Source organism: Chlamydotis macqueenii, chromosome 22 (genome assembly GCF_036417535.1).
Source record: "Chlamydotis macqueenii isolate bChlMac1 chromosome 22, bChlMac1.mat, whole genome shotgun sequence".
NCBI classification, from domain to species: Eukaryota; Metazoa; Chordata; class Aves; order Otidiformes; family Otididae; genus Chlamydotis; species Chlamydotis macqueenii.
The window spans coordinates 6,298,904-6,309,953 of NC_141577.1; the positions used below are offsets into that span (position 1 = coordinate 6,298,904).

At 50.8% G+C, this 11,050-nt stretch overlaps 1 protein-coding gene across 1 annotated transcript; it reads right to left on the bottom strand.

The window, feature by feature from the left end:
• Positions 1–2,443: 2,443 nt before the first annotated feature.
• On the bottom strand, positions 2,444–8,033 carry EDN2 (endothelin 2). The gene is made up of 5 exons (XM_086765068.1): positions 7,866–8,033; positions 7,384–7,528; positions 6,183–6,302; positions 5,369–5,473; positions 2,444–4,606 (listed from the first exon to the last, which is right to left on the bottom strand). The coding sequence occupies exons 1-5, from the start codon at positions 7,927–7,929 to the stop codon at positions 4,495–4,497; spliced, it is 546 nt and encodes a 181-aa protein (XP_086621194.1). The 5' UTR covers positions 7,930–8,033; the 3' UTR covers positions 2,444–4,494.
• Positions 8,034–11,050: the final 3,017 nt, after the last annotated feature.

The window sequence follows — 11,050 nt, forward strand, 5'->3', positions numbered from 1 at the left end:
CAGGGTGATCCAGACCAAAACAGTGCAAAGTCATAAAATGCCAGGCAGGATAATCTTCTAGCAAAGCACATACCTGCCATGGACAGCTGCTTCTTTCTGTGGAAGCATCAAGGGGCTGGCCTTGAATAGGCATCCACCCAAGTACCCCTCACTCAATACTCTAAATACAGAAGTGTTCTATTTTGATCTCAACATCTCTTCTCCCAGGTAGAACCTATCAGTTCAACAAATACGAGCTGTGAACAAAGTCCCATAAAAAAAAAATATTGCCTAAGCTGATGAGGACTTAGGCAGCAGACAGAAAGTTAGCTGCCTGTGGGCCATCTAGAAATTACTCTTCTTCATGGGCTGCTGCTGCAGAAAAAGCCAGAGTCACATGCAGGGCACAAGAGGTCCACATTTATGGGAACTGTCAATCACAAAAAGGACTGGTCAGTCAAAAAGTTGTATTTTAGGAAAAATACCCTGTCATTTACACTTAGAACTGGCTTTGGAAGTTGCCTGCTTTCCTGGATTTTCCTCCTAAAGTTTTGTTATTCTGTTCTTCCCTCTTACGTGTGAGAATTTGTAAAATATGCCTCCTTTAACCTACTTCTGCTAATCTTTATCACTGAATTCAATAACCTGAGAATAAGCACAGTCCTCTCTTCTCCCTTTTCACCCTAATTAAGATGTTCTTGAACATCTCCCTTCTCTCCTTCCCTTGGGTGATATCTAATTAGCTCTTGTAATTAAAACTGTACCCAAAGGGCTGGGCTTTGCACAGATGTTGGCGTTGTTCCAGGCAACGCCGTGTGGTTACTACCAGGCCCAGGTTGCTCCTCAGCACTTGGTGGGACACCTGAGGGGCCTTATGTAAGATCCTACAAGGAGGTCTTCTGAGGTTTTGTGACCACGGCCTTGGGGAACTTTTCTGGACGTCTGACCTGTGGTATTTTTAAATTGGTTTTCCAGATATGTTGACTTTCAGTATTTCCTTCTGTAGTACTCACCGGTCAGTCCAAAGCGGATGTGGATAGCCTGCCCGGGAAGATTTTCCATCATTCAGCCCTATGTCAATTTTTCCTCTGTTCATTGATCTTAGGGCCAGGAAAGAAAAAGCAAACAAACAACCCATCCACAAATGGATCAGTTCAAAGTTTCTTTCTCCCTGTTTGGATGATTTGCTTCAAGTCCCCATACTGCAGCAGGGCTGGAGAGCATTTCGTACGGTCCCACCTTCAGCAAAGGTGATGCCCCCTTGTGCCATTACCCTCACGGCTGGCTGGGCCTTGAGCTGCAGGAGCAGGGATGCTTTGTTCTCCAAGACCAAGGGCTAACTAAAGCCATGGCTCTTCTGTGACTTAAGAAAGACAAATAAAAGGCTGGGCCCAAGGCTGGCTCAATAGACATTCCAGATGATGGGGAAGTCTTTCCTGGGCAAGCCCTCAGCTTCCTCACTCACACTACCTGAAATCATTCCAAGCAGGGCACCATGGAAATTACCCTAAACAGGCAAAATTTTCAGGCCTGTTCTGGAACAATGTTGAGAATTTCACGTAGGATATTTGCAGTGTTTTAGCGTACCTTTTTCCCTTTTATCTGTAATTTGAGGTCCTTTTTATCACAGGCCTTTATCATTAAAGTCATAGAAACATCTGAAGGAATCTGATTTTCGCATGCTCTAACACCAAGTCCCAGGGTGGAGCCTTGCCCATGGGAGATGCAGCTCAACCGAGAAAGCTGGGCGATAGGAGAGGATGGGGGCTGCGCTCTCTAAATGACTGTTCCTGGGAAGCCATGGACAGCCGTGAGGAAGTGCCGTGGTTCCTGGGTACAGAGCAAGCACAGTGGTAGCTATTATTAATGTTTCTTTTTTTTTTTTTCCCCTTCTCACAGCTGCACCATGCAATTCACTGAGTTAACAACACCGGAATAACCTATGGTGTGGTCTTCATGCAAAGAAAACCATCAAATGGATGCTGGCTTTTTAACTGTGCTTAAAAAAATAAAACAACAAAAAACAATTGGCACAACTCAGACGGAAAAGTTGGCTGGTGCAGGAGAGAGTGTGTGGGTGCTCCATCCCTGCGATGCTGACACCCACAGTCACAGAGCTGCTGAGAGGATTTAAGGCAAAGGACTCAACCATGGGAAAACATTAACAGGATCCTCGGCACAAGGGTTCAGCTGGGTCTCAGCACCCCTCAGCACAACGAGTTGGGGGTAACTTCACATCTAAGTTCCCACAGACATCTCAAAAGGAACAAGGTACTTAAGTTAAGGAATGTTTAAGGAAGCTAGATGGATTCACTTTGAACTGAAGTTTGCTCAGGAACATTCACAGGGTTACACGCCTCCCCATTCTCACCCAGCTCTGCTGTCCCACTCACTTTCACAGTGCTTCTGGCCATCTGGCTTTCTTTCACTTCATCCACCCAGCCGTCAAAAAAGAAGAATGCTATTGACTTCTGTCATTATTTATTACAAATTAAATTTTGCAAATTACTGTCTAAAAAAATCAATTGATTTAAATAAATATACAGATTTCAGGATGCTACATATGGCAGTGTGCAGTAAGTCACTTTTAAAGATGAGACATTACACACACAAGGAGATATACATAGTACTTTACAGCAGTAGTTTTATTTTAAATTACTAGGCTCACATTAAACCATGTGCAAAGTTTCCTCTGGAACAAACCCTTTCAGGATTTTATTTGATTTTTTAGAATAACTCAAACCTTCAGAAGGTCAAATATTAAAAAAGATTCTCTGCAGCTTTGGGGACCAACTGATTAGCCTGCTGTTTCATCTACAATACAATCAACTGATGTCTTTTTCCTCCCCTCTAGGGCTTAAAGCAAAATCAAGGAATTATTTCGTATGTCCAGTGGGACTACACTTGCAAGAGCCACAGATTTTGGTCCACCACCAATTCCAAGCAGCCTTTGTGAATGCTCCTGTGTAATACTGGATTGGGAAGCAAGGGGGACCCAACGGTGGTTCCAGGAGAGCAATTATTTATCTGCACGAACCAGCTGACAGATGCAGCCAGGATTTATAACACAAGGTAATCTGGCCAGGCAAACAAAAGTGCATTTCTGATACAGCTCCAGAGCCTTGAGATTCTGTTTGCCTGCAAGATTGGTTTCTCGGTCCTGGGTTCAGTGCTTTTTTCCAAATTATTCCTTCCCTCCTCTGGGCCAGCAGCACTGTGCTACTCAGCAGCTGGGGAAGCAGCCGTGATTCTGGCATGGGTTTGGATCCGAGCTTTTCTTCTAAAGCTGTGCAGACAATGCTGTGCTCTCCTCTTACCAACCCTGTCCTCCACACCAATCCCACCTGGCTGCCCCTTGCCGAACGCATTCTCTATTCAGGTTACACTGCTCAGTGACACGCTATCTATTGGTCATTTAATACAGAGTCCCACCCAGAGACCTGATCTACGCGAAGCAGCAAGCAAGCCTTTGCGTGCTATTTTCCCACCACCCATTGCCTCTGCCCCCAGCCTTTCCTTTCAGGCAGAGCTGGACAAAAGCTGGGCTATTAGGTTAAGAGCTGGAAGCACTCTACCCTGCTAAGGGTAGGTCCGAGGAGAAGAGACAGGTTCACAGCACTGAACTCATCTGGATGAGCAGCTCGGCTCTGCCTCAGCCCCCGCCGGGCTCCCTCTCCCAGGCTCCGCGTGCACAGGGCTCCTGCAAAAACACGGCTCCGCTGCAGCCTCGTGCCCCCATCACTGCTGGGCCCGATGGCAGGAGTCTTGCCTGGGTTTGATGCAAGCTCCAGTGTAAGTAAGCTAACCTCCACCTAAACGAGAGCCACCTAAGGACGGCCCATCAGTGAACTCCTCAGCCAAAGAACGCCACTGACTACTCAGCTGGCCTTCAGGCTTCTAAATGATATATATTTTTTAATAAAAACTGGGAGCTGTTTTACCATGGGAGTCTCATTCATAGGCACATCGCACTGTCTGACAAATAAGAGCAAAAAATGCGAAGGTGGGCTTGGGCAGGTGGGCTGGAGGCAGCTTATCCCCGTCTACAATGACCGGCCAAATCACCTTTGAATAGGGCCAAGCTGGAACCGTGCTCAAACACGGTTCAAAGGCAGAGCAAACCAGGCCAGTGACACAGGCTCAGTGCTGCCAGGTCCAGAAATGCATGGAGCCGTCTGGTTTGTACGTGATTCAACTGCCCAGCACAGGCCAAGCCTCTGCCTCTGCGCTCCAGCGCAGAGTTAAGCCAGTACTCTACCAGCAAGACCCTTGCTTGATCCAAAAAGGCACAATTCAGCTCCACAACACAGCTATGACTGTATAGAGAGACAAGTTTCTCTTTACAACAGTCTCTGGAGTGCATGCAGTACTGGTTCACTCAACAGGAGCATGGAGACTTCCACTTCTTCCCCCTTCCACTCATGGCCTTTCCTTCAGCTCTAACCACCGACAGCGGAGTTAGCGGCACCCACAGGCATCCAAATCCTTCTGGTGAACTTGGTATGCACCTGCTTCTTATCTCTTCTTCTTCCAGATGTTTTTCTTCCAAGGCAAAACTGTTGGCTGGGCATTCCTCCAAGAACGGTGCTGGTGCTTGCCGGACCGCAGACTGGAGATGGCAAGATCCCTGTAAGCAGAAGAGACACTACATTCATTCTCCAGTCCATCTTCCCAGGAGTCAGCAACAGCCCGTGCAACGGTATTTATCTACCCCTTACCATTTGAGGCAGAAGATGCGGGAAGGAAGAGGGGGAATTTCTAGCTGCAGCCTCATTAAGCCACAGCAGAGATCCATCTAGCCTAATTCCCCCTTTCCATCCATGGCCGGTGGCAGAGGAGTCGGGGCACGACCCAAGCGACGCTTCCCCAGCCCTGCCTTTCAGCAAGTGATCCCATTGCATCTGATCTAACTGCCACCAATAGACCAACCCTCCCTCAGTTTTCCCACCCCCTTTAACTCAATCGCGCTCCTGGAGTCCCCGATTTCTTCCAGCAGCGAGTCCCACAACTCACAGATGTGAGAAAAACTATTTCCTTTGGTCCACAGCTGCTACCCAGCAAATCATTTTCCTACGTGATGCCGTCCCTCCCCTCTTCTTATCCATCACCCATTGGTCTGTCTCGTATCAGAGGAACTTTCCACTCCAACCAAGAATTACATTTTACGTAAGACTCCTCTAGTTTTGGAAGGAGACAAACGACCCTGGTTCCCTCAGCTGTTAACCTTCAGTTCTACAGAGAGAGGAAATAATCAAGTCTTCACATTTAATGGGAGATGAGAGGGGGAAGTCAGGTCAAATCCAAGTGGTAACTGCAGTCTAGGGTCACAACCACAGATTTTTAAGTGTTTTTGAGGGACGTTCAGAGTGGTTTTAAGTGGTATGCTTACCTGAGAGCTCTCAGCAGGCTGTGACGGGAAGGCCTCATGCTGCTGCTCTGTGGAGGCTTCACTGATGCTCCAGAGCTCACTGGGAGCTTCAGACTCTGGAGGTACCTAATGAGCAAGAGGAGATGCATGAGCGCTCACATCCAGCCACGCTGTGGTACGTACGGAGGCGTGCCGCTCTAACCTCACCAGCGACAGGCTAAGGCAGCTGAATGTGTGTTTTTGAAGGGTTAATTGCAGCTGTCAGAGCTATTTAGAGCTCACTTTTACTTCTATCCTCTCCCATCCTTCCTCTATTCACAGTCATATTTAATCGTTGGGGATTTTAACTATTGCCTCAAAATTACTGACAGATCTTCACAATGACTTTGCCCCCACGTGTATGCACTCCTCTATTACGGCTGCCTGAAGTGAGACAGCCAGGAGCCCTCCTGCAGCCTCTCCCACACGAGCCGCACAGCAGACGCTCGCGTCCCAACGCTTCCCACCCTCTGCTCATCCCTCTCCCTGGCCACTGCCGGCTCCTCCCTTCCCACCAGCGCGCCCAGCACCTCCCCAGCCTCCCAGCAGCAGGAGGGACGGAGGTGACATCGCTTCACGAGGCTGTTGTACAACAAAAACACCCTGGTGATGCTTTGCCAGGGCCCCTCGGTAGGTCTATGAAAGCCCCTAGACAAGCTCCAGCTCTTTGCGAAGAGCCACGCAGCCATCCCGAGGGAGGCTGCAGAGTGACGCCAGCTCCTCAGCGTGCTCTGTCTGCCTGCACCCCGGCCCAGCAGCCCCCAGGCCCCATCTCCGGGACCCCTCCTTGACTTACCCGGGCTTCACCTGGCAGAAGGCGGTGCAGACGCTGTCCCTGGAGCGCGAGCACTCGCACCTGCCAAGCGACCGCTTGCGCCGCCTTGGCGGGCTTCCCAAGCCGTAGGGAGCGGTGTGTCTGTTGAAAACAAAAGAAATCAGCTATGAGACTAACTTTTTATTAGCCAACAGGTTTATAACGTGGCCCTGGAAGGCAGCCAAGCCAGTGCCAGGATAATAAAAGTCTCATCTATAGACACAGGGCGAAAAGGTCACTGATATGGCTAAGCCTTTAAACTCCAGCTCCTCTCCCACCTACTGTTTTCCCCACCCTACCCCTCCCAGGGAGATTGCCGTGCCAGTATGTGCTGGGTTGCAAGTGGAATTTTCTCTCCTCGCAGCAGCACAGGCGCCCGTGCAAGGGTCGCCACAGGGACTGGATGGCACAGCGTGCCAGGAGCGTGACGGGCAGCTTCTCAGGTACAGGGACGGCAGGGCTTTCCCTGCCCCGCCACGGATTTTAACGCGTCAAGATGTCTCAGGGCCATAACAGGTTCTTCTGATCACAGAGCGCTTTCAGAGCGGTTAGCACATTCCCGCTCCATCTTTGATTGCAATCTCCTGTCCCGGAGGGTTTCGGATTGGCAGTGGCTGCAGCTGTGCTCCGAGCAAGCAGCGAGTTGTAATTGCACGTTGGCAGGAGCGATTATAACCACACCTGAGTACATGTGTTTCGCTGCGCCGTGATGGCCATTGGCCTGAAACTGCTCAGAAAGCTGCTTTAGCATTCCTGAGGGCAGGACTTGGCAGCTGCCGGACTTCAGTGCCAACCCACTGCTGCCTCATCAACAAAGCTGGCAGCCAGCAGTTCCAGCTCGCGAGCTGGTGAGGGAACTTTCTGACTGGCAGCTGTGATACCTCGGTGTTGCTTTCAGCTTGCAGAAGTACAAATCTCAGAAAAAGATGAGCCCATGAGGAAGTGGCACCCTGAGCTTTCCCCCTGCTCCTCTGTGGGTTGTACCACAGCTTGTCCCTTTCCCGTTGGGAAGGGCCGGACTCACAGTGCTCTCCAGAGCAGGTGCTACAAGAACCTCACAGGGCTGGGACCCTTTCCCACCCTCCTCTAACCTGACCCCGTCCTCGATCAGAAAGGACAGTGACTTACCCATCAACAGAGCCACCCCCCCACCCCGCTCCCCAAAAGCTGCGTTCATGCTCACCCGGGTGTGTTGACCCAGATGATGTCCAGGTGACAGAAGTAAATGCATTCCTTATCCAGCCAGCTGTTGCAGGAGCATCGCTTGGTCCTCAGCCGCGGAGCACCGGCGGCGGCCAGGTGGGACCCCAGGGGCGGATGGCCCGTACCTGCAGCAGGAGGAGGAAAGGATGAGCTGCGGGCTCGGTGTTGCCACCTCTGCAGTTACACCTCCAGTAAGGAACGCGGAGATTTCCATACACAGGCAGCTTTGCAGGAGATGCAGCACGCCGAGCGGCCTCAGAAAGGGTTTCCAAAACCCCAGCAGCTGCCGGGGCTACCCCAGAAGGTGCGAGGTAGCCACCGTGCAATGCTCCCCACCCGGCAGCCGGACCCCGGGCACAGCATGCTGCCCCGCTCCCCCAGCCGAGGGGGTGCAGAGGGGTCCCCCTGCCGGGGTGGGCACCCCCGGAAAGCCGAGCCCCCCAATTCCAGCCCGGGGCTCACCGTCTTCCAGGAGGATGCAGAAGGCGAGCGCCAGCAGGACGGCGCCGGTGGGGTGGCTGGGCATGGCCGCGGGGCTCGCAGGCGTCTGGAGAGATTTGGAGGCTTTCGGGGGGTTTTTTCCTCCTTTTTTTTTTCCTCCTTTTCTTTCCTCCGCTTCTCTCCCGCTGCTTCTCCGTGCGCTGCTTCCCCCGCAGCCGCCGCGACGCGTCTGGGGCCGGCGGCTGCTGGCAGGTGCTTTATAGCCCCGCCGCCGCCGCGTCACGGCCCCGCTCCGCCCCGCCGCGTGGAGCGGCCGCGGGGGAAACACGCGGGGCGCGGACACACGTGGGAGGGGCGCACCCCCTCCCTCCACTCCGTGGACAGCCCGGCCCCGCAGCCTGCTCCGGGCCTTGCCGCTCCGCATGGCCACGCGAAACACGCGTGGGGCCCTTTCGTCTCCCCACGCCGCGAAGGGGAGGGAAGCGCGGAGTGAGGAGAAAGTTGCTGGGACGGGAGTGGGATGCAGCGTGGGGCGGCCGGACGTGGGGCGAGCGTACCGTGGAGGCTGCCTTCTGGGGGTCCCGAGTGGGGGGTGCCGCGTGGTGAAGGCAGGAGGCAGCTTTTGCAGCCGCTGCCGGCAGATGGAGCGGCAGGGGCGCGGGCAGCCGGTCCGGCCGTGGGAGCCCAGGGGCCGCCAGCCCCACGCGTGGAGACTGATCCTGGCCAAGGGGGTTACCCGTGCGGGGTTCCCCGGGCTGCCTGCAGCCCCGCACTTCTGCTCCAGGCGTGGCGAGAAAAAAAAAAAGGGCAAATGGAACTGAGGTTTTTTTCTGGTCTGCAGCAGAAAACTGATTTAACCTGAGTAAACGCGGTAGGATTCCAGACAAGTTAAATTTCAAGTAAAATTGTTACTCAATTGGAGAAAATACCTCTCTTAAATGAAAGTCTCTGCTTTCTCTCTCCCTCTTTTTTTTTTTTTCCATTAAATCCATTTAAAGTCTTTTGCTAGGTTGAGCAATTAAAATTCCTTGCAATAGAACTGTCAAACCGCTGTCTCATTGTACTTCTATGTTAACGACGGTGTACTCAACACTATCCACACGTTTTTAGAAAATCCAGAAGTCACCTCCTGCACGAGGAGGCAGGCAAAGGGCCTTCATCTTCCCATTGCATGTGTCACACAGAGGTAGGAAGCGTTGGGTACCGACCACAACAGGGATGGGTGACAGCTTCCAGGCACCCCGTATCCCCTGGGCCACTGCTCCAGCACAGGGAGGCAGCGCCTGGCTTCACCAATTTTGAGGAAATCTTGGGAGTGGAATACAGCTAAGAGCACAAGCAGGTGAGCAGAGCCAACAAAGAATTACTGCACTTGCCTTTCTCAAGATGTTTTTAAAGGCCTCTTGGGAAAGGGAGTGTATTTTTATTTGTTTACAATGACCTGTTTAGGGGTTTATTGCACTGTTGTTATGAACAGATGCAAGGTGATGGCAATTACAGAGAAGCGGTGTGAGGTCTTATGCAAAGTGTAACACGTGCTGGAGGAATGAAAAGAGAAATAAGAAAAAGTGCAGCAAGCCGGAGTGTGGAAAACTGCTTTCATCTCAGCAACAGCTTCTGCTTACAGCATCTCGTGGAAGGAAAATAGGGTGCGATCACATTCCTGCGAGTGACAAGAGACTTTAACGTTCACTCTGACCAAGGAGGAGTGTGAATCCCTCTCTGCATTCATGCAAAATGCATGCAGAAGAAGTGTGCAGGGGAAAACCCATAGTGGGATTTAAAAAATATGCTCAGGGGGAGTTATTGCTCTATTCACAAAATAGCTCTGATGGTGACGGCACGTGAGAACACAGATACTGTCGAGAGCTCTGTTTATGGAGCGGGGATGAAGTGAGGGGGCACGGGAGGCCAGAGCAGATGAAAGATGTACATCTAGGAATGGAGCTACAATAGCAGGGAGGAGGAGATGTTAGGCAGAGAAAATCAGGAATAGTGAAAATTTAACTTAAAATAATAAAAAAACCCAAAGATATAACTGATAAAATAAAGTGTCTATGTTACAGGAAAACAAGCAGAGGGAAGTTTTCAACCTCTGTACCAATGCAACAATCATTCTAAAGAAAATAGGGAAATACAATAGCAGCGTTACCTGTTACAGCCCATATTCCAGCTGTGCCAAGTTTCAGAGTTATGTCAGAGCTCGGATACGATGTGACATTCCAGATGCCAGCTCAGTGATACAATAAATCTCCCTTGGCTCCGGTTCCTGTGATCCTCGTTCTGGTCACTGCAGGGTGAAAGAAGATATCCTCGACGTGGGAAAGGTAACGCAGCAGTAGTTACCCACACAGAGGAAAGGCCAGAGAATAAATGACATCATTTTGCTGAAAGAAGGGGCTCGTTCTTAGAAAAGGTGCTGCCAATCGTTTGCATGAAGACAGAGCCCCAGGATTCACTGACTGAAAGGATCAGAGAGAACTTCGCCACATGAAGACCTCTCATGTCTCCAGGAAGGAAGAAGAGTCTCAAATTAACCTGAGGTGTTGGAGATCTGGATTCAAGCTATTTCCTTTACCAGACTCCTTTTGTGGCCATAGCTTTGTCACTTAGCTCACATTTCCAAGAAGCACCTGAAGCTACAGGTAAATGTCTGTAAAGATCTATTTCTGTGCTGCTAGGAGATGACAAGTGCCCAGGTATCTGCTACGTATCTGCCTTTAAGGCCAGGTACAAAAACATTTTTACAAACCAGACCTTTCATCCAAGATTTCTCCCTTGTTTCTTCATTTCTCATAAATCCCAAGAGATTTACACTCTCGCAGCAAATGGAACAAACGTTACACCCTCTTGTTCATATACGCCTACGGAATGGAGTTTGAACTACTTTTTTCTCCAGGAAATACCCTACTGTGTTGAGCAGGCACTAACCTGACCAGCACACGTATGGATGTTTGGCACCAATCTTTCAAAGATCTTAAAGGACGTGGGGTCTCTGTTTGTTGCCGGGATGTAGGAACCCTGCAGAGAGAGGTGGGGTTGGGATTGCATTGACCGGGGCTGCTTTGAACTGACCCTGCTCCGAGAGCTTTGTCCAGAGCTGCGTTATTTCTGTGTTAAAAAAAAAGAGCAATGACTTTTTTTAAGTCTTTTGCCTTTAGGCTTGCGAAGAAGAACATCCAGACACAGGGTGAAGCAGCCGTCTC

What these genes read in the sequence shown, in the direction of transcription:
- EDN2 (XM_086765068.1), bottom strand. Translation starts at nt 7,929, where the DNA reads ATGCCCAGCCACCCCACCGGCGCCGTCCTGCTGGCGCTCGCCTTCTGC. An exon ending in ATCTGGGTCAACACACCCGG is followed by an intron (nt 6,303 to 7,383) that starts GTGAGCATGAAC and finishes TGTTTTCAACAG; the next exon opens with ACACACCGCTCCCTACGGCT. An exon ending in AGCCTGCTGAGAGCTCTCAG is followed by an intron (nt 4,607 to 5,368) that starts GTAAGCATACCA and finishes TTCTGCTTACAG; the next exon opens with GGATCTTGCCATCTCCAGTC.